General features: G+C 40.7%; 1 protein-coding gene across 1 annotated transcript in view; it reads left to right on the top strand.

The window, feature by feature from the left end:
* LOC143387993 (CD44 antigen-like) overlaps positions 1-26,433 on the top strand; it is an 81,442-nt gene extending 55,009 nt beyond the window's left edge. The window contains 13 exon segments of the mRNA XM_076842044.2: positions 1,206-1,319; positions 1,799-1,915; positions 3,651-3,779; positions 5,247-5,318; positions 5,321-5,377; positions 8,116-8,217; positions 8,644-8,650; positions 10,070-10,152; positions 11,034-11,237; positions 13,947-14,000; positions 17,668-17,739; positions 19,799-19,875; positions 26,227-26,433. Coding sequence (XP_076698159.2) covers positions 1,206-1,319; positions 1,799-1,915; positions 3,651-3,779; positions 5,247-5,318; positions 5,321-5,377; positions 8,116-8,217; positions 8,644-8,650; positions 10,070-10,152; positions 11,034-11,237; positions 13,947-14,000; positions 17,668-17,739; positions 19,799-19,875; positions 26,227-26,433 — 1,295 coding nt within the window.
* Positions 26,434-27,245: the final 812 nt, after the last annotated feature.

The following is a 27,245-nucleotide window of genomic DNA, read 5'->3' as shown; positions in this document are numbered from 1 at the left end:
ATGATTTTGATACTTGAGAAACCAAAATCCCTTGGATGGTGACCCCAAAAGATCAACCTGCAAATAAACTGTATGATCAGGCTCCAGGGGAAAACTTCCTCCACTATTTCTTCATCTCTAGAGCATATTTTTAAATTTCCATTCACTTTTTTGTTGAGTGTCTATGCCTGTGATTCAACAGGATACCCTTTTCCTTTTGGAGGGGAAGGATAGCTACCATTTTTCATGCCTATTGAGAATGTGTTTCATGATTCTAGACATTATTCTCTTAACTTGTGAAATAGTTTTGGGTTATTTGGGTATCAAAAATAAGCTTTGAAAGAAGATGGATTTGCAAATATCCTTTTCATAAAAGACATTCTAATTTTATCATGATCCTTCTGTTGGATGTTTATGCTATTCTAACCCAAATATTTTTGTATGACAATATCAGGGAACTGTTATATGGATATATACCTCTTTTTTTTTTTTTTTTTCAACGCACTTTTCTGATGGTGATGGGTTACTTCTGGACTTTTTCTATTGACTGTAATGCATCTTGTTTTTCTTTCATTGGCTATGAATGGCTTGCTCATGATATTTGTATTTGATGAGAATTACCATGCGTGTCTGAGAAACATTCAGAGTTATGTGGCTAAACCATATTGCTATTCTAGGTAGATGTTCTTTCTCAGAACCATCTACAGGAAAGTTCTGGATGCTCAGGGTATTTGTTTCTCCAGTAAAATTAACTAACAAAATAGTGATCATTGTGGTATAATTTTCAGACACCCGCCTCTTCCATCTGAGGTAGCAAACATGCCAGCGATACCAATTCTTTGGCCTTTCAAGTGCAGAGGGCCACCTACAAATCTGCATGGATGGGCAAAGCTCTGTCATCTCTGGTGATCCTCGGTGGAGGGCTGGTGTATTCCAAGCTGTTCTTCCTGCTACCACAGTTTCTTTGGCTGCTTTCTCCAAGAAGATCTCATGTTCTGAACCCCAACGTATTCTATGACAGAATGCAAAGGATATTGAGATGCTTCACAATATGGTGGATCAAGCTGAAGACTCTCTCCACTTTCTCTCTGTTTCCATGCAACCATCTATACAACCTGGTATAGATGCCTCATTGTATAGACTACAGAAGGAGTAAATGTGCAGTACAATTTGTGAAGGCTCAAGAAATAACATTTTCCTAATTGCTTCAATCATCATTATCACAGTTTCAACCACGCCACGGGTTTCTGACCACACAGAACAGAACCAGCACTGGAACCAATGGAGGCCAAGCCATTCAAACCCAGAAGCACCACTTGAGACAACCACAAGAATAACTGGTAATGGGTTATATGTAATTAACGAAAGATATTTTTCCTTCAAAGTCTATGATGCTGCAATCGTCAACCCTTAGGACACAGTGGAAAATTTAGTTAATGTCGCATTATAAATTCTCAGTGAACTTTCATAAGGATGCTCAATTCCATTTAGGAGTCAGATATCAGTCATATCATCTGGGCACAAAGTATTTTGGGGGGGGGCTTATTATAAAATGAATACATTTGAATGGTTTATGGCACCATCTCTGACAAAGTGTTTATAGTGGAATACCAAGTAATCGTGAAGAAATTTCATGCCCATTCATTTTTTTCTTGGGACATATTAGTGAAATCATTCAAATTTTTGAGAGTGGTTGCTCCGAAGTAGTGTTCAGACATAACACCTTTAGATAGCATGTACATAAATGGAAGAAGAAAACCAATAAAAGTTGATTGATAAAAAAAAAAAAATCACAGCATGTATAACCTCACCATAACAGATGTAGACAGAAATGGCCCCAGTGTTCATGGAGAAAACCGGACCCAGGAACCACAGCCTCCTCTCATTCACCATGAGCATCAGGATGTAGAGGAGGCCCCACATTCAACAAGCACAAGTAAGGATGGCGGTCGGCAGCTCTTGGTTACGGGAGTGAGTAAAGACATTCCGGGGGCTAGGGAAGACAATTTTTAGACACTGGCCACACTCTGTGTCTATGAACAGTCCTAATCTCTGCAGAGGCTGAAAAGGGGCCAAATCTGCACACAATTTTTAGAAACTGGAAGAAAAATGCTAACTTGTCAGGTTGCACGAAAGGCCAAAACGTTTATCTGAGATAAATTCTATATCTGAGAGAATTCTGTGTTAAAGATTCCCAGAGGTCCCATATGGGTGATTTGTGTGGGTTTATGGAAATGTATGCTGAAGAGTGCGTTCTTTGAGTGCTTAGTGGAGGATCTGGAAGGAAAGTTTGACAAACAGAAGGATCTTTGGAATTCTTCTTTCTGTGAGGATGTATGATAAACCCACTTTCTGTTTCATGTTCTCTTCCTCTGTTATAAAATGGCATCCCTTGAACTCTTGGAGAAAAGTCAGTAATATACATGGTCTGCATTTGAATTCTACAACTGCTCTTTTTCTGTTTCCAAACCCAGGGGAACTTGAGGGACACTTTGATACTGTCACTGTCATTCTCCTTATGCACAAACACCTCAGGTTTTCTAAAATAATCTCCAGGCTCACCGCTTGACTATCAAAATAGGATGAAAACAAAAAGAGAAAAAGTAAAAAAAGTATGTTCTCTTCTTTCAGATTTGTAGCTCTGAGAGATGCCTACCTTATTTGGAATAAAGTAAGCTTTTTTTTTTAGATAACAGTTTGTAGCATTTTTGAAACTGTGGTTCAACTATCACTCTCACAACCTTGAATACCCCTGTAGGGAACAGGTACTAAACAGTGACTTAGAAGCTAAAGGAGCTTTTGGGAATCACTCATCTGAGGGATCCCAGACAACCAAAGAAAAATTTAGGACACTGTTCAATAAGTCCTGCACATTGTACTGAATATGTCCAACAGGCAGGCCCACATGTGATTTCTTAGCCCAATATATTTGATATAAACATAATGATTGTGAGCTGGGTTAACAAAGAAGTGTTCTAATAGGAAAAGGAAGAGAGAGGAAGTCTATAGTCCCCTTTGGGCTCTAATAGTGTATCTTAGAAATTATTCTAAACATTTTGTACTGAAGCAGAGCACATCCTAAGAGACCTGAAATTAATGAGCCTAATGTCAGAAGGTAGTGGTTTGGGGACATTGCCATAGGGTTGTAACCATGTTATAGGTCAGTGTTGTAACACCCTAGACATTGTAACAGCTTTCACAATGGGTAAAGCCATTGCTGGTACATTTTTGTTGAGTGTGCTATAGGGAACGTGACCCATGTGAGTTGTCCGACTATACTTATGTCACAAGTTGTTATACTCTTCCTCCAAAGTCAGCAAAGAGTTTATTCTTTGAACAGTTCTCTTAGGCAGGATATGTGAGGCCACTCACCACAGTAAGATAAGAATAGTACTGGAAATTCACAGGCTATGGCCTGGTCTTAACTTTGCACCAATCCAGCCACATGATTTTGAACCAATTAAAATTTCTTTGGTTCCTAGTTTTCTCAGCTGAAGAATTAAAGGATGGGGCCATTTCATTTCTAATATTCCTTTCTGAATATTAGTGGTGTATCTCCTCATTGTCTTCCTTTTCTACTGTCTCTCCTCATGAGTCTGTGCCCTTAAAGTATAAGAGCTATTGATGAGGAAATGGGACCACAACGGCTCACAATTGACATCTTCTCACAGCCTGGGAAACTTCTAGTAGTACAACAGAAGAAACAGCCACCCAGAGAGAACAGTGGTTTGGGAATGGATGGCATGGTGGATATCACCAAACATCAAGAGAAGAATCTCATTCAACAGCAGGGACAATTGGTAATGGATGGTTTAATAAGCAACCTTGAGTGGGAACTTCCTTTTGAATTAAATACTGAGCACTGAGGACATGGGACAAAAGAATAATGAAGAAAAGGTCCTGTTAGGTTTCTGAAAAAGTCATGTTGTGGTGAACACAGAGGCAAACCCTAAAGGCTCCTAAAAATCACCTGAACAGGAATAGCTACGAGCACACAAAGGAAACACAGGGAATATTTCCTCGAGAATGTCACTTTCAGATCTTGCTTTGGGCATCCCCTAGTGAGATTATAAGAGAGACACTAAGCTTATAAAATGCTTCCTTTTGTAAAAAAATCTACTCTCTAATGTGGGCCCATCTTTATAATATGGCCGTGTGAAATACTAGGCTTCTGAGAAAGAATGTTGTTAGAACTCTAGAGTAAAAAGAAGCAGAACCTGATATTATGAGAAAAATGACACCTACCTGACATCATCTGGGCTTTTGTGCATATCTGTTTGGTGATTTCTCCTTGAGTGTACAATTGCTTTCCTCATATTTATAACCAAGTCACCTCCTCTAATTCTTGAATCGTGGGACTGTAGAAATTGGACTCAAGTCATTTCATTCTCTCTAAGTGATGCCAAATCACTTAGTTCTGCAAGCTCTTGTGCATGACTCTTTGGTCTGTGTGACTGAAGTATTGAAATACATCCTGCTTTGTAAAGAATGTGAATTTCACATTCTTACTTGCTACCAGTGGGAAATAGTCCCATGTTTCCATTTGCAATATAGAATATAATGCAAAATATCTTTCCAGTGCATGGCAACTTTTGAATGAATTCCTAGTAGAGCAAGGGATTCAGTGACTGGCTATGTGGTTAGGTTGTTGCTGGGGAGATACTGTTGTGAGCTTTTTTTAATCTGTCCTTCTCCATAGGTGAAGAATGAGGCAGAGGCATAAGGCACATTTTTATATGTCATTTGTGCCATGAGTCCCATTATTAAAAGGTTGTTTCTAATAGATTCCATTCATGCTTTGGTGATGAATGGTATTGACTTTCATGCTTAGCCCGTGGCAATCTGTTATCTACCTGATTCCTTCTCTAGATCACTAACAATCTTTTGTGTATTTCACTGGAATGTGGTTTTCTCTGCATGACATCATGCACTTGGGTACTTGTACTTTCCCCTTAAGGGGATTGACACAGCACAGATCAAGAGCTGTTTCTTCATCTTCCCTTGATGCCTATAACTCATTCTGTATCCACTTCCACTGCAGAAATTTTTAATACTTTGTGTCCTCTAGTTCACATGCCAGTTGCCAAGAAAATGAGCATGAATGAACCCAAACCTGCTAAAACATTCTGTATATGAAATCTCTTTGCCCTGTGTACTAGAAAGAGAGTTGTAATGTTTGGTCTAGAGAATCTTTTGAAAAATATCAGTGTGTCCCTGGACAAATGTCAATTAACACTTTGACAATTGCTTGAACTGCATGGTCATAGAAGCTTCAGCCCACGACGGCCATCCAGATCAAAGAATGACAACACAGGGTCAAGAGGACGATTTCTGGACTGATTATTTGACCCAATCTCACATCCAATGGGATGAGGTCATCAGACAGAAAGAACCACGGGTAATAGTCTCTGAATATTTGAAATTTATATATATATATATATATATATATATATATATATATATATATATATATATATGTAGCAGCAGAGTGCATTACAATTCTTGTTACACAAATAGAGCACAATTTTTCGTATCTCTGGTTGTATACATAGTATATTCACACCAATTCATGTCTTCAAACCTGTACTTTAGATAATAATGATCGTCACATTCCACCATCATTAATGAATATATTATGTTTTTAAAATCATGCAGTTATTTCTCTTAGCAATGTGTCCTGGTTTTTAGGCCAATCTACTTTCCCTGGGAACTTGAAATTTCTTCAGAACTCAGTTTTCTTGGTAGGAGAAATAGACACATTCATCCAAATATGAAGTCCTGATATTAGAATAAATAATTTTGCAAGAGCATTAAAAGATTATTACTTATATATTGTGAAAATGGAAGTCTTTTCCCATGTGGAGGGGTTAGTTCCAAGATTGCTCTTCCATTTACTTTTTTTTTTAAGTTTTAGTTGTAGTTGGATACAATACTTTTATTTATTTATTTAAAATAGTGGTGCTGAGGATCGAACCCAGGGCCCCGCACGGGTTAGGCGAGCACTCTACCGCTGAGCCACAATCCCAGCCCTCTTCTATTTACTTCTAACCCAAGGTTTTCAAATGAACAAGGTTATGGAGTCAGTGACTATTTCCATTGCAGTCTAAGAAATAACTTGTCTTTGGCAGAAAAATCAGAGAGGTTAAAGAGTTGATGAGTAGTTATACCAAAAAAGTAACTAAAAGGCTCAGAAAACTTGATTATTCTTGTCACATTTAGAGATAATATGGTATTTTGTGATTTGAAATTTAGACTCTTCTTGGCTTTTGGTGAAAGTTCATGAATTTAATGGGTGAACAACTTTTAAATGAGATGGAATTCCTGACTTCTTAGATACCCTTCTTTCTTATTTACCTATGAGCAATTCAAAAAGAGAGAGAAAAAGACAGTAGTTATCGTTCTGCAAGATTAGAATATTGTGAATTGATCCTATCAACTTGTATAAAGGAATTTCTCTTCATCATAACAGGTGACAGTTTGCTTTGGAGAAACTTCAAGAATCGATAGTATGTAGTGCTCCTCTTTTATCAATAGTAAATAAGTTGAATAATCCATAGCCCATGCTCTTTAAGAAACAAAATTAGCTGGCAAAAGAAAGCATTTAGCATCAAAATAGACCTAGCAATGTGAAGCAGAAAGAGATGTGAAATCACTATTGCCAACAGTAATTGCTCAATAAATTCAGAGCATCCCACACACTCCAGAGAGCATTAGAGGAAGATGGATAGGATCTGTTTTGGGGGAAATGGGAAAAAAAAACTTGGGTAGTTAGAGAAAGGAAGTAAAATATTTTCTTTTAACAAAAGGAGATTCACATAAGGAAGACCACAAAGGAAGAAAAACCAAGAAACAACTATGTCAGATTGGTGGATCCCTTGTCATAGGGAAGAAGAGTTGAATGGCTAGGTTGGGGCCATTGCGTTGAATTCCTGTAGTGCCTCATGCAGCCTCTGCACACATTTTAGTTCAACATGGCTCCTGGGGGCTCTGATGACATCCAACAGAAAACAAAGGAAGTAAGAGATCCTCAGAATCAAACTAAAGGGTCTTCAAACTGAGGCAGAGAAAGGGATCCCATTACATGGTGAGCAGGTAAGGACAATACAGCTGGCTTCAACTGAGGAGTAGCATACTACCTCTTGAAGGAGTCTATGAATAAAATGAAAATGAACAAGAGTGGCTTTTTTCTGGCAGAATATCTACTAGTAATTTTAATTTGAGTTAGTTGGCCTTTCCTCTTCTTTGAAATCTGAGAGAGTAGAGTCCGCCATACATTTCTATCCTGCAAAGATCTCGATGATCTTTTCTTTTAGATTGTGAAGACTTCCCTGCAGATGTGGGAGCCCAGTATTTCAGCACTCTCCTCTGGAGCTATTTGGAACTGATTACATTTCCCCAGAGGCAATAGTGTGGGTGGATTGACTCAACCTTTGGCCTCTCTTTCACTCAGGATTTGTTTCTTCAGCAGAATAGACCTGTGATAACTATTAAAAATAGGATCTCAAACACTTTAGTGCTAAGTCTCTGCACCACTCATCACTATAGAGAGTAAACTTCAAAGATACCTCGTATTTGTGCTTCTTGGGGAGGGACTCGGTGACATACACTGCTTCTTGTTTCTTGTCCCTGCTACTTTCTGTGGCCTCTGCCTAGGTAGTATTATATAATGATTGTTTTGTTTTGTTTTTTTCAGTTTTATTTACATGTTCACTATGTGAAACAAAAAAGGACTCAATGAGGGAAGAAGGGTGTTAAAAAGTCATTTTGCCTACTAGGTGGGAGGTGATTCTGCATGTCTAAGAAAGGCCATGGGCACGGAATGGGACTAACATGGGTTATGTTTCTGCCTCTGCAAGGCTTGGGAGTCCCGTCCTGTGCTCATGTAGCATCTTTCTAGACTCAGCAAAAACAAATCAAAATCACGATTTTGAGACCACCCCACCCTCCAGTGAAAGCTGGTTACTTCTTGTGACATTCTGAGAAACAATTGTCTCCACTCTGGAGCTCTGAAATCAGTTATGTGCTTTCTTTCCTCCAACCGGTTTCAAATATAAAACGAACTTGGCTACAGAACATAAATGACCCTTAAGCGGTGGTTTAGGAAATAAAGCAAGAACACTGATTTAATTCCTTCAGATGTGGACTCCAGTCATAGTACAATGCTTCAGCCTCCTGCCGATCCAAACACAGATTTGGTGGAAGACGTCAACGGGACAGGACCTATTTCAGTGACAACTCGTAAGGATGATGACACTCAGCCTTGTTGGTTGACCTCTCTTCCTGCTTCGGCTCTTTCCCATGTTGGTCAAGATGCAGTGTTTGGTGGTGGAATCGTGCATTTTTTGTTTTTTTGTTTTTGCTACGTGGCTCTGCTCACCCCGGGGTGTTATGCTATTTTCATTGTCTATATTTCTTGTGGGTCGTTGAAACCTGGCGTTACCTTCATTCTTGGTGACTTCCAGATTCAATGACTTTCTGAAGGCAGGGGGGAATAAAGGAAGGAAGGAAAAGAGGAAGAAAGAGGGAAAATAAGAAGGAAGGAGAGAAAGGGAGGAAGAAAGAACAAAGGAGAAAGGAAAGATCAGAAAGGAAGGAAGAAGATAAAAATGGATGTCCAAATGCATTCTAAGTACTCATATTAGGGACACCCAAGACCTCAGAGAGGACAGAGGTTTCTCTTTGTTTTAACTGACCACCTCCTTGAACTCCCAGCCTTGCTTCAGTAGAGGCAGACAGATTGCTTTCATGGTTGTGAAAAGACATTTTGGGGAACCAGATCGTCAGAGAGAGGCGGGGAATCACTTTAATCCACAGAGGAGGGCAAGGCACATTGTGGACAATTGACAAAGGTGGCAGGGTCCCCCGAGGACCTGGACAAAAGAAAGGAACATTTGCCAATTGCCCCCTTTTTTATCACTAAGCATTCGGTAGGAAGCAGCACTAAACTTCAAGTAGCCTTATTTTTCACCATATGTACAGGCAAATCCTAGAGATCAGGCTGAAGTCATTCATAATTTCTTGGCAGAATATGAAGGAAATCCAGAATTGAGAGGGTCTCATTTTACTGCTTGCTACTCATAATGGGGAGAGTCTTTTATATGAGCCCTTGAGACCCAGCAGAAGATCCGCAAGCATGTGTTTGATTGTCGGCTATATAAATAGCACAGTGTGAAGCATCAAAGGAGCTGGTAAATAAGCCTATGAACTGGCTTCTGCCAATGAAGAGCTTGTATTTCCATTTTATGTTTCTTCTGGCTTTTGTTCTGATGTTGGGTTTGGGATTTATTGGATGTCTGTCTTTTGGTAATGTTTATTTGGTGGTGGTCACGGCTGATGGGTGTGTTTTATGGAGTGCTTGCACCTGCAACTCAAAGGTCAGTACCTTTCCTAGAAGAATGCAAATGAAATAAATTCAAAACACTCAAAGTGATTTCAGTTATGGGCAATGGTTCAACCTCAGAACACTGAGGGTCCTGTGTTTGCCCAGGGAACCATTTTCTTGGTGCAGTGATGAGAATCCCTGTCCACAGACGAGATCAAAAAAACAATAATAGAATGAAATGGTATCTTTCACTTAATGGTTTTTAGAAGGGAGTTATGTATTTCCTTGTATAAATTTGATTTGAGTTACTCAAGCAGGTCATCCTAAATGGGATCTTTTCTCTTCTGTGGTTACAGGTATCCTACACAGTGTTATTTTTTTCCTACAGTCATGTTTGTTGACCCTCAATTAGATGCTTTTGACTACTGATAGAAACACTAAAATTTAAATATTCCTTTTCCATGTCTCTGTGTTCTCTGGTTTTCTTGAGGGTCTGGGTGCCATGCTGTAGTGGGAACTGGGCTGATCCATGGTGGGTGGAGAGTTCTGGTTCAGGCTTCACCTTGGCACTTGACCTTGATGGACTGTACCCAGAGACAAAGGGGAAGAAGGTAGAGACAAAATGGAATTCTTCTGCATATTTCTCCATGCGGTGTGGCACATCTCGTCCTCATACCTGTGCATAGATTCTTCCTGTTAGCAGATCTCAGAGGGCTTGTATTACGGTTCAAAATAACACTGGCTTCATCCCTCATTGAAACAGCACAGTCATTCCCAGAGCTTCTCTACGTCACATGGAGAACTGGAAGAAGATATAGAGCAAACAACCGTTTCTACTATCACATCTAGCAGTAAGGATTATAAAGCTCAGCTGGCTTCAGCTATTGATATAAATCACTATTTTAAGGGTGCTTTTTTCAATGTCTTTGGTGGAGGGACCTCAGCTGGCTGTTGCTACACTGCTTCTTTTGATCAAAAGGTGCATCTGGTGGTGGTCTCTGCATTTTCTGCTCTGTAGACCTCTTAGAAGCCATTGTACATTAAATGTAAACTGTGTTGCTTAATCTCTAAGGCCATACTTCTCAAGCTCTAGAGTTGGTGACTTGGTTTAAAAACAATGTATTGCTTCCTTACTATTTGCGATTGCTGTAAAAGTCTGATTCTATCACTTTACGTTCTTTACATTAACAACATTATTTTGCCATTTGACCTCTGGAATGCAACTCTGTGGTGCTGGTGACCAAGAAGCAGTGCCCTCCTGGAAAGGGAAGGAAGAGTTAAGTTAGTAGCCTTAGGTCTTTGAAACCTTGCATTTTCTATTTCACTTGCAGGCAGCATAATTTTATCTTTCACACTTTGCTTTTCAATGCGGTGTTCCTTCTAGATCTTTGAAGGTGGATTCCACTGAGAAAGAGCGCAAAATTGTCTAGTACCTGAGCTGACTTCAAGGCCACAGCTGTCTCGGCCTAAGCCTTACCTTAACAGCTCAGGCAGATGTTTCAACAAATGCTTCTTCTGGGTATTAGAATCACTTCTGTTGAGTGCCTTCCAGGTGGCATCTATTGAGAAATATCAGTTTTGTTCAAGAGTGTGACCAACTTCCCTGTCTTTTGCTTTTGTTCTTGGATAACAAGAGGAAGGCTTTTGTAGCAATCGCATGCTCTGAAAAGAAGCACGTGGAGGGTGGTGATCTTACCCATGTGGGGTTTTCATCGATTCCACCTCCACACAGATAGGAATGATGGCAGAGGTGGAAGAAGAGGTGGAAATCCTCCTGAAGACTCAACTACCTAATTGGAAGGTAAAACCTCCCACTACCCAGACACAAGGGAAAACAGGACCCGCATCCCAGTGACCCCTGCTCAGCCTGGGGTCTTTGGAGTTACTGAAGTTCCTGTTGGAGATTTCACCTCTAATGTTGATGGCTCTTTACCAGGTAATTTGGCCACTTGTTATCTGGTTTGCTTTCTTTACAGAGAGAAATCACATGCACTTTTTTCCTATTAAAGGGCTATTTTCTGCATAGGCTGTGATTAGGCAACTTTGTAACTTTCATCCTGGAACATCAACTCTACCATCAGTAAACTCAGGTTTATTTAGGATAAAAATAATGCTTCCATTTGCCAGTGCACTTTCCATTTTTTTTTTTGTGTGTGTGTGTGTGACTTGGTTGTTATGGTGAGATTTCTTTCTTTGTCTTCTTCTTCATCTGGTGATCTATCAAGTTGAACCATATGAAATTAATGGTTTTGTGGAAATAATTGAATATTGGCAATTTCATTTGATTCAACTAATATATGCTGCCTATTTAGTATAGTTTACCCAAACGTGTGAGTAATTTCCTTTATTATCTTTTATTGGTGATGGATTGATCAATTTTACCTTTGGTGATGGGCTGGTGGCTAATCTCTTCTAGTTATGATGCACTAAAAGCTTCATGATCCAATATACTATTAATGAATAGAAACCACTTCTTTTATTGTAATGGCATAGAAATGACTTATTCAATTAAGTCTGATATGCACTTGGAATGAGACTCTTCTTCTCAAATAAGCAGTTCTCTAATTATTCTTTTGTTTGTTTCTCACTGTGCATTAAGAAATTCACAGTAAAAAGGGGGGAACTAGAAAACATTCACTCTAGCTAGGAAACTAAAAACAAATTCCCTCTTCCTAGTATCAGCCATTTGAGTACTTCTTACGGCTCATTAACACATTAAAAATTAGTGAATTTAAATATACTTTTTTTTAATAACAGAGACCCTCCCTCCACAACCCTTCCTCCCAAAAGAAGAAAAAAAATATGAAACCTAATACATAAAACAGGTGGCTGTGTGATGCTATGCCTGATGTAGGAAAAGAAATTCTAGAAGGTCACTTGTTTGGCCTGTCTTTTGGGCTGCCCACGCCAGGATTTCAAAGAAAATAGTTTAAAAAATACTGACCTCAGCAATATTGGCAGGACAGAGCCCCCTCACATTTCTTGTTTTTTTTTGTTTTTCCATTTAGCATGGTTCTATTCTTTCTTGCTAAAAACTCCAAGAACCATTGTTGGATTTCTTCTGGAGACGTGAATGTTATGAGTACTGCCAGCGGGGAGTACCCCTGTAATCTCAGCAGCTCTGGAGGCCGAAATAGGAGGATCATGAATTCAAAGTCAGCCTTGGCAAAAGCGAGGCACTAAGCAACTCAGTGAGACCCTGTCTCTAAATAAAATACAAAATAGGGCTGGGGATGTGGCTCAGTGGTTGAGTGCCCCTGAGTATAATCCCTAGTACAAAAAAAAATAGTACTGCTTAGTTTCTCTTGGCAAAATAAGACCTGTTGTGCAACCTAATGGATTTAAATTTTAAACAGCAATTTTAATAGTTACAGTATCTTATAAGGTTTACAAAACCTTGGTGATAAAAGGCCTTCTATACAATCTGTATTTCCAGGTACTAATCCCTTCTGTGGAGTGTACAAGTGTAACCATAAGGACAGACTTTTCATGGTTCCCCGTGGAGTAAATGATTAGTGAATAGTCTGATTCCCATCCTTGGTTTTCATTCAAACACTCATCCAAGTGTATTTCTGCCCATACATTTTTCTCAGTCTCTATGTTTATGGCTAGGAACTAACACATTCAAAACCGTGGTGGCAGTGCTGGTGATGGTTTTGGTGATAGTGGTGGTGCTTTTGGTATCTGGGATTACAATGGGGCATTTCAGCAAGTGCTGCCGTCTGTTATTCTAACCATCAACCAAGGAGCAAAGCAATCTCTCTAATATAATTATGAGGGTGATCACCTTTCCTCATCAGGGAAATGAAGATGATCAGGTTACTGTTTTCTTTCCAGGTACCTTCTCAATGGATGACTACAGCCACTTTATGAAACCATGTTGTGATTTTTTAAAAAACAAGATTCTAGTATGATTAGTATTTTTTTTTTGAAATGTGGTGTTGTTGTGGGGTGGAGAAGACAGTGAATTACCATAGGCTAAATCCGGGATTCGACCTGTAGATACAGATTTTAACAATTCTTGAGTTGGTCTAAGATTAAGCTTCATAGTAATGGATGTTTGAGAAGATGGGATTATATCAACTATTGGTATTGAAAATATAGACTTGATTTTTGGAAAATCATTAAGAAATAATTCTAATACCTGGATACACATTGTTCACATGTTATCATCTCACAATTTCTTTTTTCACTTTTTTTTACCCCCTTTCCCCTAAATAGGTGGTTGACTTTTCTTTTTGAATCTTTAAATCATTCCATCACAAGATTTTTTAATTTTAACTCATTTCCTGCCTTCAAGAAATCTCTTTAAGTGTTCCATGCCCTGATCCAGAGTACACAGTGATCAGAAGTCTCATAATCCAATTTTTACTGTCTTTATTTAAAATACACAATGTCCAGTTCCAACCTCAGACCTGTGAGGGCATCGTATTTTTGTGGGAGAGTTCTTTGCCACCATTCTTGGATTTCTACCAAAAGCACATCTCCTAGGGTCATCCATGAGGACCTATGCTACATCAGCTCCCTTAATTCTGGGATTTGCAATGTTGGGGCAAGGATCGCCTACAGATTTAAAGCCAAAAAGTGACGGGTTGTATGAAAATGCAAGTACTCCATACTGACCTTCCATCATTGCCCATGACAGGAGACCAAGACGCAGGTGGGAGGTCCCATACCACACATGGATCTGGATCGGCTGGTGAGTTTGAAACTGCTGTAGTCATTTACTGTTATAATCATTGAACCTGAAGATTACCAATGAAGTGTGAGTCAGTGTCTCCAGAGAAGTTGTTCACACATTTTTAGCATGCATTACAATCGTGGGGAGGGTGAATGAAGTCACATTGCTCGGGCCCCACCCTGAAAGTTTCTGATTCAGTAGGTCTGGGATGCAGCCCAAGTATTTGTACTTCTAATAAATTCCCTGGTAATGCTGATGCTTCTGGGACAGGGACCACACTTTGAGAACTACTGCTCTGGAGGCAAGTCTTCCATCTGAAAGGATCAGAGAGAATTCAACCAGGGCTGCTTGTTAACATTTGCCATCTGCCAGAATGACTAAGAGTGTGAGTCTGAAAGAGGAATATCCTGATCCCAGTTCCTCTACACATTAACCAAGAAAGATACACAAAGGGTTGGAGATTCAGTTTCCTAACTAATAAATTTTCGATAATTTGTCACAGGGCATTGATTTAAAGTCACATGATACAATGGCTAGCATTTAAGAGTTTACTGAGTGTTAGCAGCGTTGTTCAAAACACTTCAGAGATTATACCATATGCGACTGCTATTTCTTCAATTTCTATAGGGCAATAATTATCAGTAATTATCAAATTCAAAGTTCATCTAATATTGATTCATTTAATTAGACTGCAAACCCTGTCGTATATAAGGACCATTTTTTATTCCCATGTTCCAGATGAGGAAACGAAGGTAAGTAAGTAACCTGGCCAAATTGGCATGTCCATTGAGTGACAGAGTCAGGTGTAAAACCCAGAGATGCACTGCCTCTCATAAGCACAATCTAGAGAAAGCAATCCATTACGACCATAGTTACTGCCAGGCACACATTATTAAATAGATTCCTGTTTGCTCTCAGATCTCATCCCTGAAAACAGTACTTCCGGCAGCAAAAGTTTGACATGGGGCAGCTGATCTCTCATGCTGGGGCTAGTGAGAGGCTCTGCCATTGCTGCCTACTGTGGTTCCCCGTTAGCACTGCAAATCCAGGTGACCTCACACAAACCAGTTAATCCATGTAAATTATCATCCTCCCCTTCATGCCCAAGTTGGGGCAAGGATTGCCTACAGATTTAAAGCCAATCTGAAAATGGATAGTTACATGGTGGCTTTGATGATAACCCTTTATGGAAGAGCATGGGAATGTAGGGCTCATTTGAAATACTTCTGAAGTAGAGACAGAAGTTGAAGGTTTCTTGGGTAGGGCCCTTGACCTTTCCCAGCCTCAGATCCTTATTAGTAAAGAGCAGAGCAGACCAACCAGCCTCGGTTACCCCCTAGAGTTTTTATGAGGAGCACAAGGTGTCAGGAATGTGCAAGTATTTTGGAAACAGTAGGGAGTTATTATTAAAAGTCCTGCTCTTTGAAACCAAAAGACTCCAGCTACTCTGAAATGTGGTCCTTGGACCCGCAGCAGAGACACCACTGAGGAGCTGGCTAGAAATGCAGCATCTCTGGCCAATGCAGACAGATTGGATTAGCATTTGCATTTTAACACCCTCCAGGTGGTTTGTGTAGAAGTCAAAGTTTGAGAATCTCTCTCCTCCACTGCCTTTCTCACAGCTGAAGCCAAATGAAGGCTCTCTGCCCATGTCTCAGGTTGGGTCTCACCTCCCAACAAGGGTGCCCGGTGCCCCTCTTTGCAGAACTTGCTCTCCCTGCCAGTCCCAACCTTGATGGATTTGTGGACCTCTCTAGCTCAGGAGAGCCTGCTGTCTCTTGTCCATCCTCTTCAGCTTTTGCCTAAAGTGAGAATCTGGTGGGCGGGAGCTGGTCTTTTTTTTTTGGCTCCTGTGCAGGTGTCTATTGTTCAAACAGGAGGTTTCATGTTGTTGTGTACACACCCAGATCTTTCCTTGCTGGGAGCACTTTTTGGAAAATCAAAATAAAGAGATTATCATCTATTAATGGTCTCCCTTTCAAATATCAAAGGCTGCTGTGAGTCAGAAAAAAAAAATGACCAGAGAGAGTGACTGTACCTTAGGTGGTTTCCAAGGCCAAAGATCTCCAACTTAGATGGCCACTATCCCACGACTTGTGCAGGTGAAGACCTGCCAATGACCAAGGACCCTGGCAGGCACTTAGGGTAAGTGCTTTGGACACTTTTGAGGTTTGTGGAGTAAAAGGCCATTGTCAAAAATGGGCTGGAGTATGTTGAAACAGTAAGACATCTGGTAAGAATTTGCTCTATTATGAGTTTTAACAAAAACATCGAATTATATAAACAGGAGTCTTCCTACCCCAAATAATCATTGTAATCAAGATTTCAGGGTCTGTTCTGCAGATTCCAAAGTCTGGCTCTCTAAGAAAAGCTAAGACAGCAGTCCCCTGCTGTCTAAATCTGCTGACTGGCTAAACATCTGAGTTTTCTCTCCCCAGTGGCCTTCGGTAGACTATGGCAGGTTCCCATTTGCTAGAGAAAAAAGCTCATTGTAGTAGGACATTTCAAGTTTTGCTCTCAGGTAGTTTAGGAAGCATCAAAAGGCAAAAACAAACACACAAAATTCATGAAGCTTTAATTTAGGTAAGTCTCTTAGCAAGGTGTCTTACAGGGGTTTGGTTGTTGTTGTTGTTTTAATTTTAATATGATACAGTTCTCATTTTGATAAGCCACCTATTGTTTTGACTTGTGGATTGTATGTCTTGCAAATGCTTCCCTCCCATTTGGGACTTTGGGATCATTTCCTTATTATTACAATATTTAGTAGTAGAAAATGTTCATTTTTTCCAACAAAGGTATGTTCCACCAATACATGGGTAAGGAATCTACTAGGGTGATTTTTCATTGACAGAAAAGGTCATTGCTCCCAAATCCTTATTATTTGGTGTTTGTTTTGGCTTCTGTGATGATATTAGAGGTGATCTTTAGATTCAGTTTGGACATTACATGTGTAAGCAGTGAGAGGGGTGGACATCTGACTTTTAAGAGTGTCAAGATTTGAGACATCTGAAGCCAATTCTTTATTTGGCTCAGGACCAGAACTGACCATTGCATCCCCTAGAGATCTTGTTAAAATGAAGACTCTGCTTCGGTAGGTTTGTAGGAAGGCCTGACATTCTGCATTCCTGGTGAGCTCCCAAGTGATGGCTATGCTGCCAGCCTAGGGGCCAAACTTGGAGGAGCAAGGTCCTAAATTAAACATAGAGATTAATAATTACACACAACTACCATGACTGCATAGTTCTTTAAGTCTCTGTGAAATGATGATTAAGTAGATTCTATTATTATCATGCCCATTTCATAAGTGAGAAAACCAAGACTTAAGGAGGGTAATTTGACCCAGCCCACATTGTTAGCAAGAGGCAGATGTAGGACTGGAATCCAAGGCTGCCCAGCTAGATCCCAAAGCCTTAACCACTGCACCACACAGCTTCTAAGAATTTTCACGTTCCTTGACACAAAATAACGTTTCTGAGCCTTCCCCTTAATTGCATGGAACTCTTGAGGGGGGTGGATTGTCTTGCAATGTTTTTTATATAACACCATAAATGTCTGTGGCTTCAATCTATAAATAGTTTCTTAGTGATGCAGACCTTGGAACTTGGCCCCACGTGTTGCTCTGGAAAGAACTCCTGGTTGTGCATTCCAAACTTGAGCTAAGAGATCTTGTTGCTTTTCCCCATAGGACATTCAAGTGGGAGTCAAGAAGGTGGGGCAACCATGACTTGTGGGCCTATAAGGAAACCCCACATTCCAGGTGAGTTTCAAACTGTGAAGCAAAAAAAAAATTCAAAGAAAGTTTCTCAGAATGTTCCAGGAAGAAGAAGAAACCCAATCAAATGCCCATTCTCCTAAATTAAGGTCCCCTGAACCTGATGGCTTCTCTTTGAAAGTTTAAGAATGAATGAGAGTACCATGCTTCTTGGAAGAAAAGGATGGAACACTCTTGTTTCCTTGGTCCCCTGGGTCACCTAGGTGGGCTGAGCTCACATTCAGATCCCCTGGCCTGTCTCAGAGAAGTGCTATGTTATTTACTAAAGTTTTCTTCACAAATGAGTGATTACCTGAGCTCTCCTAGGACCTTCCTATTACCACCCACTGTCCCCTTTATTTCTTGGGCTGGATTTTTTTTGCATTGCAAATAAGGAGGAGACATAAAGACCATCTGTGTTGAGTGGAGAAAAAATATCTTTTCCCTTCATTACTTTTTTCATGAGGGTCAATCCACTGATCCAGTCCAAAAAAAAAAAAAAAACTTTTCAGAAAATATTCCATGTGCAAGTAGTGAGGGGGGTGAACACTGACTTTTAAGAATGTCAAGATTTGAGACATCTGAAGCCAGTTCTTTATTTGGCTCAGGATCAGAACTGACCATTGGTAAAGGGTGATTACAGAAAGGAAGGGCTCTCCCAGCATAGTAAATTACCCTTTTAATTCTCCCCTCTTTGGAGGGCTCCAAACTGAGCCACTCATGGGGAAAGAGAAGAATGTGGTGTATGCCTGGCTCCTCTGCCTCAGCTTGTCTGAGCACACTTGAAGGCAGAGCCTCTGGAGAGAGGGGATGGGCTGCCAGGGAGGAAAGGGAAGGAGAAGGGAAATGCAGGAACTGTGATTGGCAGTAGGCATCTTCCCAGCTCAAGTGAGAGTGAATGTGGAACATCTCAGGACTGGAGACCAGGGCCAAGGTGCAGGGTAGGCTGGAGAAATAGTACACTCCCGTCAGCCTCCCCACTGCTTAAGATGAGCCAAAGGTGATACCCAGCAGGAAATAGGAGGAAACCAAGACTTCTCAAGAAAGTGGACAATGAATGACTTTACATCTTTCTTCTTTCTCAAACCCTGGTTCATTGCAAACATATAAAACTTCCACTTTCCAAGTCCTATCTTAATCCTATCAAAGACTGATCTTAAAACAAGTGTATAGTATTTCAATAGGGCACAGTCATACATAGTATCAAAGAGGTTTTCAAAAATATAACTTAACAAATGGATGAAAATATCTCACCATTCAGAAGCTCCATGGTTACTATTTTCATCTGTATTCTTCCTGTTGTCTTTCAATGTAATTTATGTACAAAAATAGAACTGTATGGTATGTGCAGTCTGGTCAACCATTCCTGGTGGTTGACCACAGCTTTTTCACATAGTTTACTATTTTCTTTTTAGATATATACAATGGATATATCCTAATTTATTTAACCAATCCCCTACCATTGGATATTGGGTTGTTCCCAACTTTTAATATTAGAAACAGCACAGTAAAGTGCATCTTTACAGCTAATTTTGAGATTCTATAAGTTCCAGGAAGTATAACTATGGGATTGAAAGCATGAATATTTTGAAAACTCTTGCAAATGGAGCCAAATGACCTTCATTACGTGTACACAGATTCACCCACTTTCTACCTCCTTAGCAGGGTCCTTTGCCACACTCACTAGAATGTGATCTTCATTTTGTTTAGAATGTTTCTTTCAAAAGAAGCATAAATTTCCTTTAACCTATTTAATAATACTGCACCAAAGGCATCTACAAGTCTCAACAAGTCACCCTAGGTGTTTTTTGGAAAGAGATTTCTCATGGTAGGACTTGAAAATGCTGACTGATGATTAAAGATTCATTCAGGAGGCCTGTTGGACAGCAGTACAAAAAAATTCTTATTTTACAATGACGTGCCTGGTGGCTGGACCTTTTGGTTGGAGGGCTCTCGGTGCTGACTGTGGTTCTTACTTGAAACAGGTTGATTTTTAAACTGGATTTTTGGTTTTACAAAGTACATTTCCAAAGCTCACGCGTGTCCTTTGGTTCCTTCACACCAGAGTGGCTCATCATCTTTGCCTCCCTCTTGGCCCTGGCTTTGATTCTTGTAGTCTGCATTGCTGTCAACAGTCGGAGAAGTTAAGAGGCTGCTCCTTGGGGCCTGCGACTTGGGGGAGGCATCATTTAAACTGAGGCTTTATGTCCTTGCTGCTTGGAGTGTAGTTCCTGTGACCAGCAGCCTTGGCTTCCTGGGAGCTTGTTAGAAATGCAGAATCTCAATCCCACCTGTTTTACAGTTTGGGCTTTAACAAGATCCCAGGGCTTGGTGGGCATGGCACAGTTTAAGAAACCCTCCTGTCCCATTCTTTAGAGAAAGGAGGCATTTGTGATTAGTTGGACCCCCACTTTTAAATGGTGGTTGAATCTCATGGTTCTTAATTTTTGCAGAGTTAAACCCAATGAAGACTCTCTCTCATAAAAGTTATGAAATAGCTCATAGGGAATGCACAACGAAGTATAGATTCACTCATTGATTTGTTAAATAAACATTTATTAAGTGCTTTGAGGAGCCATAAAATATGGAAAGATTTAGGGATCTTTAGCCTGAGGCCCATGGAACCTTCCAGAACCCTTGCCTGAAGGGTTTTGTGTGGATTGTGTTTTTTTTTTTTTTTTTGTAATAATGTTTTCTATTTTCTGGAAGCTGCAGTTACAAGAATTCAGGTTATAGCCTAGGAAAACTTGCTAACATTGAGATCTATGGAACAATAAAGAACTTTCCTTAGGAGAGTGGGTAAAGACAGAGCACTCCAGTGGATAAAGATAGAGAAGACCTAGAGAGAATGGACAAGTGTTCTCTTTGCCTGTCCTTAGAGGCCCCCCTGTCTTCTTACCTCAACCAGGGCTTAGCAGTTTGAAGATTATTTGCATGGCACATACACATAGTTAAGCCACAAGCTGGACCAGAAACAACGCTACCCAGGGTGAACAGAATGACAGTAATAATTCTCGCAACAGAGGAAATGAGCATTAACCAGACAGACTTTAAAATAAAGTTGTACTTTTATATAAGTGGAAATTTTCTGCCCAAGACTCTTTAAAGACTCATTATGAAACCTTTGTAACATTAAACCGTTCGTAGATGTCCCCCGGGATTGCTTCTAAAGTAAGAGAATCTTATTTTCATGTAGGGCTGCCTGTATTGTGCCTCTGAATCATCTCACAGGCCAGAAAATGCCCCTTAGTTTGGGAGAAGCCCTAGAGAGGAATTATAGACTCTTGGTTGTTCACTTTTAGAAAACAATAAACAACTAATATCATGTTGTGCATAACCTTTGTAGTCTCCAATTATCTGAGGAAATCAATAGTACCAAATTTATACTGGTACAAGTTAATAAAAGTAGTATATTTTGGTGCCCCTGGGTTCAATCCACAGCACCAAAAAGAAAAAAAAAAGTACTATATTAAAGTCAATAGCTGTGTTGCTCGCTATACCTTTGAGAGCATAAAAAAAAAAAATTGTCACACAAAGAACAAGAACCAGGGGTCTAAAAAACCTATGTGCTCCTATTAATAAAAAGGGATTTTTTAAAAAGATGAATCTAAATAATGTGACTTGGGGAAACCATTAAAAAAAAATCTTTATACTTCCCCCCCAGCTTCCTTGTCTTCCCTTGGATTACTGTTGCTCAATTAAATATGAATTTCCCATTGTTTGAAAATAGTCCTTTTGTCCCAGGCCCTAGAATGTACCCCTAATGCTCACATATACAGTCCATAAGTTTTGCACATGTCACCAAGGAGACCTTGGCCTGCATGCTGTCGACGTGGGGAGCCCTCCGAGAAGCAGCTCAGCTGTCCCCAAGAGCAGCTGGGTCTGTACATCTTGGAGAGTTAGCTCCCTGTCTTGTCAGCAGCAACAGAGAGGACAGGGCCTCATGGTCCTGGGTCCCCTCCTCCCAAGACCAGCAGTCACCATAGCAACAGGCAAACAGGGACACACAGAACCCAGCAGAGCAAGTATCTCACTGGGAAAGTAGCTGCGTGGATGCCATAAATTACTGTGTCCCGATTTGATAATTGAAAACAGATTTGCCACTCAGCTAAAGGATGGTTAACGGCTGCACAGGCCCCGAATGTTTACTGCATTCCTAAAGCCAACAGCCCATTTCTAATCCTGTTAGAAGGCTGGGGCCTTTCTGCTTTGGGTGTTAACACTGAAGAGTGATGCAGAATTCTATTTTCATCAAAGAAAGTTTGGTTGAAAATAGGACCTCAAAACAGACTTATTCATTCAGCAAGCATCTTTTTTAATTTTATTTTGGTACCGGGCATTGAACCCAGGGGCACTTTCTCACTGAGCTACACATCCCCAGCCCTTTTTTATATTTTATTTAGAGACAAAGTTTCGCTGAGTTGCTTAGGGCCTTGCTAAGTTGCTGAGTCTGGCTTTGAACTCTCGATCCTCCTGCCCAGCATCCTGAGCTGCTGAGATTACAGGTGTGTGCCACCGTGACCAGCTCAGCAAATATCTTTTGGGTGGCTCCCGTGACCATCAGCACTGGTGAGAAGGAAGAGAAAAAATGAAGAGTGCTGTTCCTTCCATAGAAGAATCTTGAGTTTTAGTGGCTGTATAAGCCTGTCAGATTTGAGTCACTTCTTATTTGTGGAGAACACCATCAGTGCCAGCCATTGTATAGGGATTATGGTTGAAAGAGGAAAGATGCTAGTGGCTGATGTTAACGTGCAGGATTGACCATGACAAAGTACTCTGTTTGACACTGACATAGGGTGTTCCATGACTTCTTCAATTTTCCCCACTCCCCGCCATCTTCCAAAATTGCTTTCATTGATGTTCTTTAGGAGACCAGCCTCGATGAATGACAGCTCCCCAAGGGGAAATGGACTTGATTCACCCCCACTAAGAGCACACCATTTCAGGAGTCAATTGGGGTGGGAGATATTGGATGAAGTCCAAGAGAAGCAGCCTGCAGGCATCTTTCCCTTAAAGAATTTTTCCAATGTGTCTGAAGAGGGGAAAAAGACCGAGGACATTGTCAGAGAAGACTTTCCAAGACAGGAGGGATTTAAGGACATTTCTAGGCTGATTGTGCAGAAAAGACCTCCGCAGGTCTCTGCTCTTATGGGAATAATCATATTTTCTGTGAACCCAGAAGGCAGTTACCCACCCTCTTCTTGGTAGGTCCCCTCCATAAATCTCTGTGATTTAGAAATGTCTTCCCGGTCTGTTTCCACTGTCTAGCTTGCTGGGATCCTGCTGTCTACAACAGTGCTGTTCAATAACACTTTCTGAGTGATGGACACGTGCTGCATCTGTACTGTTTGTCCATAGCCACTAGCCACCTGTGGCTCATGAGCACTTAAAACATGGCTAGTTCCACCAAAGTAGTGAATTTTAATCCCAGTGGCTCAGGCGACTGAGGCAGGAGGATCGTGAGTTCAAAGCCAGCCTCAGCAAAAGCCAGGTGCTAAGCAACTCAGTGAGACCCTGTCGAGTGCCCCTGAGTTCAATCCTCAGTACCTCCCAAAAATAAAATAATAATTTTAAACTTTACTCATTTTCATTTAAATTCAGTTGACACTTACATAGCCACCTGTGACTGGTGGCTACTGTGTTAGATAGTACAGTTCTTAAACAACGCGAAATAAATTCCTAAATATCTTTTAAAGATTTTCAGGTAGAAGAGATGTGAATCAGTTAAGTTAGTTGCCGAAGAACTCTTTTGAGATAAATTCCACCATGTCCTAAAAGTTTGTTACCTGGATTTTAAAGCCCATCCAGCCTGCCCTGCCCCCTCCTGGTGAGCCCTTCATCTGGTGGTCACTGTGCTCGGTCACAGCGGGACATTTCCATGAGAGAAGACAAAGGCAAAACACAAGTCAGCAAGGATCCCCAGCCTTGGGAGTCATAAGGTCTAAGCTGTGACTCTGGCAATGTGACTCTAGACAATACCCGTGACCTCTAGACTCAGTGTCCAGTTTACATAAAAAGGAGTTGAGCTGGATGATTCCTAAGGTCTCTTCAGCTGCTGTTCTTCCTTCATTCCTATAACTAAGGAAAATGGAAAATTTAGCCCTTATCTTTTGAAACTATTTATTAAGCACCTAGATCACTCAATATTGGACTGAGTTATTAACAAGAATCATCTTACCCTCCTCCAAGAGCTCAGACAGATAGTGGAGTTATATAAATCCAAAGAGGAGAGGAGCCAGCCAGAGGTCAAGTGTAGTATTCCTGTGTTCTAAGGTCAAGTGCTATTTACTTCCAATATCAGCTTCATTTAGATTAATAACGTTGGTCCCCTCCCCTGCGTGCAGAGACAGATTTTTGGTTTTTATGCTTACAAAGCACTTTGCCACTTCATTTCCCTGCTCACCCATCCACCGGCAGGCAAATAGAAATTACTTTAATTAGGCAACTTTCCTCCAAAGAACACCTGAGAATTTAGAATCATGCAAGTGGCAGTCTAGTTGTAGCCCTTTAAACCCTTTTAATAGTACACAAAACATGGTAGGAGGAGGCAGCCAGAGGAAATCAGTCTAGTCCATTTCACATGGCTCTCATTATGCCAGCAATTACAGCCAGCCACTTCTTGATCGCTTCCTGTATTCCGGATACCCGTCTAAGTGCTTAGTGTCCTCAACCCACATTGTTCATAAAAGCAATAAATAATATCCATAATAGACTCTTTTATTGAGTACCAGGATCTATGTCAAGGTCTCTCCATTCTCATGTGAGGCTGATAACTCTCAATTGCCTCATTTCACAAGTACCCAAAACTGAAGCTCAGAGAGGTTGAATAGCCCCAGGTCACACAGGTGCATGGTCTCACAGCCCAGCCTCCCAAACCCTGCTCTTGACCATGCACCCTACTCTGTGGGCTTTATCCACATTTCCTGTCCTCGTAAATGTGCTCCGTAGTTAAAGCATCTTTCCCTCCACCCTTCACCAAGCCTCATGCCAGAGGATATAAGATCCACCTCCTGTGGAGGAGGTATAATTTCTATTTCCCCAAACAAGAGATTAAAGTTTATAGCCTTGGCAGTCCTACAGGGAATGGCCTGTGATCATGAATAATAGAGGCTTTGTCTCTATAACTCAAATATCCAGCGGCAAAGAGAACAATTCCGACTTCATACTGTTTCCAAATATACAGATGGTTGGCAGCACTGATAAGAGCCAAGCAGGGCTGGGCTTTTGGTCATAAAAGTCTAGATCTGAATATTGACTTTGTCAGTCTTATCCCTTAGGTGACCTCAAGAAAGTTATTAAACTTCTCTGGGCCCCAGTTTCCACTGCTGTGTAATGGGGACGATTGCTGCTTTGTGGGACTATTATAAGGGTCATGGATAATTATTTGCAAAGAGTCTGGAGTTCAGAAAGTATTTAACAAATGCTAGTCCTTCTCTCCTCTTCCCCGCCCTCCTGGTAGTTGTGAAACTGTGCAACTTTGCTTCCGTTAATCACCATTTTCTAACTGCTCTGTGTGTAGCTGTGATCACGTTACAGGAAAGAGGAAGCCCTGCACCAGGTCGGGAGGGTGAGGCAACGCTATGACAATAGCAGGACAGTCTCATGCTCATTTGTAGAAAACCTTCTTCTGCATTTGAGTCTTAAGTAAGGTTATGAAGAAACCTTAAAGTAACAGCGAATAATTTATCTTCTACTCAGGGTTATACGTGAGTGAACCAATGTTAGGAAAATCAAAAATATGGCCTCTATTTCTAGAACAATGTTGTTTTATTCTTCTCTGTGCAAGCAGTAATAACACTGACAAAGCCAACGAAATGTTGATGGGGAGAGGAAGTGGTGCAACTTTCTTGAATACACAAATCAGAGTGATTTACAATCGTCATGTTGACAGTTCACCTGAGTCTTCAGGAACTGCTGCAGTGTCCCATTGCATGGTGTGGTGGGAGAAGAATTAGAGCTTGGGAGTCAGACCGACCAGGGTTTGAATCCTGACTCTTTTACCGCTTGTTGAATATTTTGGGAAAAATACTAAATATTCAGATCTCCAATTCTTTCTGTGACAGGATGATAATAATAGCACTGGGTTCCCAGAGTGGTGATCATGGATTCTCCAATGTGAATCCTTCTGTGCATCAGAAGCCCCCACAGACTGTTATACCTCAGGTCCTGGGCCCCAATCCTAGAGTTCTCTGATTCACTGAGAATTTCCATTTCTAACAAGTTCCAAAATGATGCTTTTGCTGTTGGTCCAGGGACCTCACTTTGAGAAATGCTGGTTGTTAAGAATTGATAAGATAAAGTAGATAAGGTATCAAGCTCAGTGCTTTTAGATCATTATAAACTGTGATGATGGTCATGGTCATGACTGAACAGTGATGATGGTCATGAAGATGGTGATTGAGTCATTTGACCCTGTCTCCACTTTATCTTAGTCAAAAGGCCAGGAACCCATGCTCATTTTACCCTTTCTCTCGATGTTTTTTACAAATGATTAGGTTTGGGCAGAAGAAAAAGCTGGTGATCAACAATGGCAATGGGACCATGGATGACAGAAAGCCAAGTGGACTCAACGGGGAAGCCAGCAAGTCTCAGAAAATGGTGCTTTTGTTGAACAAGGAGTCATCGGAGACCCCAGACCAATTTATGACAGCCGATGAGACACAGAACCTGCAGAATGTGGACATGAAGATGGGGGTGTAACATCTACACCATTAACTTGAAAAGAAACCACAGTTTGAAATATAACCATTACAGGGAGCTGGGACACTTCACAGATGCAATGTGCTACTGATTGTTTTATTGGGGACTTTTTTTAGCATAAAATTTTCTACTTTTTTGTGTTTTTTTGTGTTTTTTTTTTGTTGTTGTTGTTTTGTTTTGTTTTTAAAAGTCAGGTTCAAAATTTATAAAAACAGCATTGCTTTCTGACATTAGGACTCAGTTAATAATCCACAAGAATCTGACAGTTCCAGTTCCCCGCTAGAGGCCTTCAACCCTGCAGGGGTGTGCTAAAGATGGCTTCTAACAAAGACCACAAATACATGTGTCTGATTCCCAACCTTCTCCATACCCTATCTCCCAGCTAACAGTCACCAGCTAAGGACATTCCCAGGGGTTAAGAGGGATTGGTCCCTGGGAGAAAATCTGAATGGGCCCATATTGTCCCTCCGGCAGCCCTTCCCTGGGCATTGTTCTCCAGTGAGGTTAGGGGTTTGGGGTATACTAGTTATACATCCCTTTTAACAAACAGACCCCCCTGGAAATTTTTCAGATGCTTCTGGGAGACACCCAAAGGGTGAAGCTATTTATCTGTAGTAAGCTATTTATCTGTGTTTTTGAAATATTAAAGCCTGGCAGTCCTTTGATCAGTATGATTTTTTTTAGGTTACTTTGTCAGAGGCATAAAAGGGTTTCAGCTGATACATAATAAATATCTGTACTTCTTCCATTTTAACCCTTTGTGCTGTGATCCTTCTGTCTCTAAAACCAGCAACACCTGGGTCTCTAGAGCT

Source organism: Callospermophilus lateralis, unplaced genomic scaffold (genome assembly GCF_048772815.1).
Source record: "Callospermophilus lateralis isolate mCalLat2 unplaced genomic scaffold, mCalLat2.hap1 Scaffold_183, whole genome shotgun sequence".
In the NCBI taxonomy this organism is placed as follows: domain Eukaryota; kingdom Metazoa; phylum Chordata; class Mammalia; order Rodentia; family Sciuridae; genus Callospermophilus; species Callospermophilus lateralis.
Note: the sequence above shows the minus strand (reverse complement) of the source record. Positions and strands in the feature narration are given on the sequence as shown.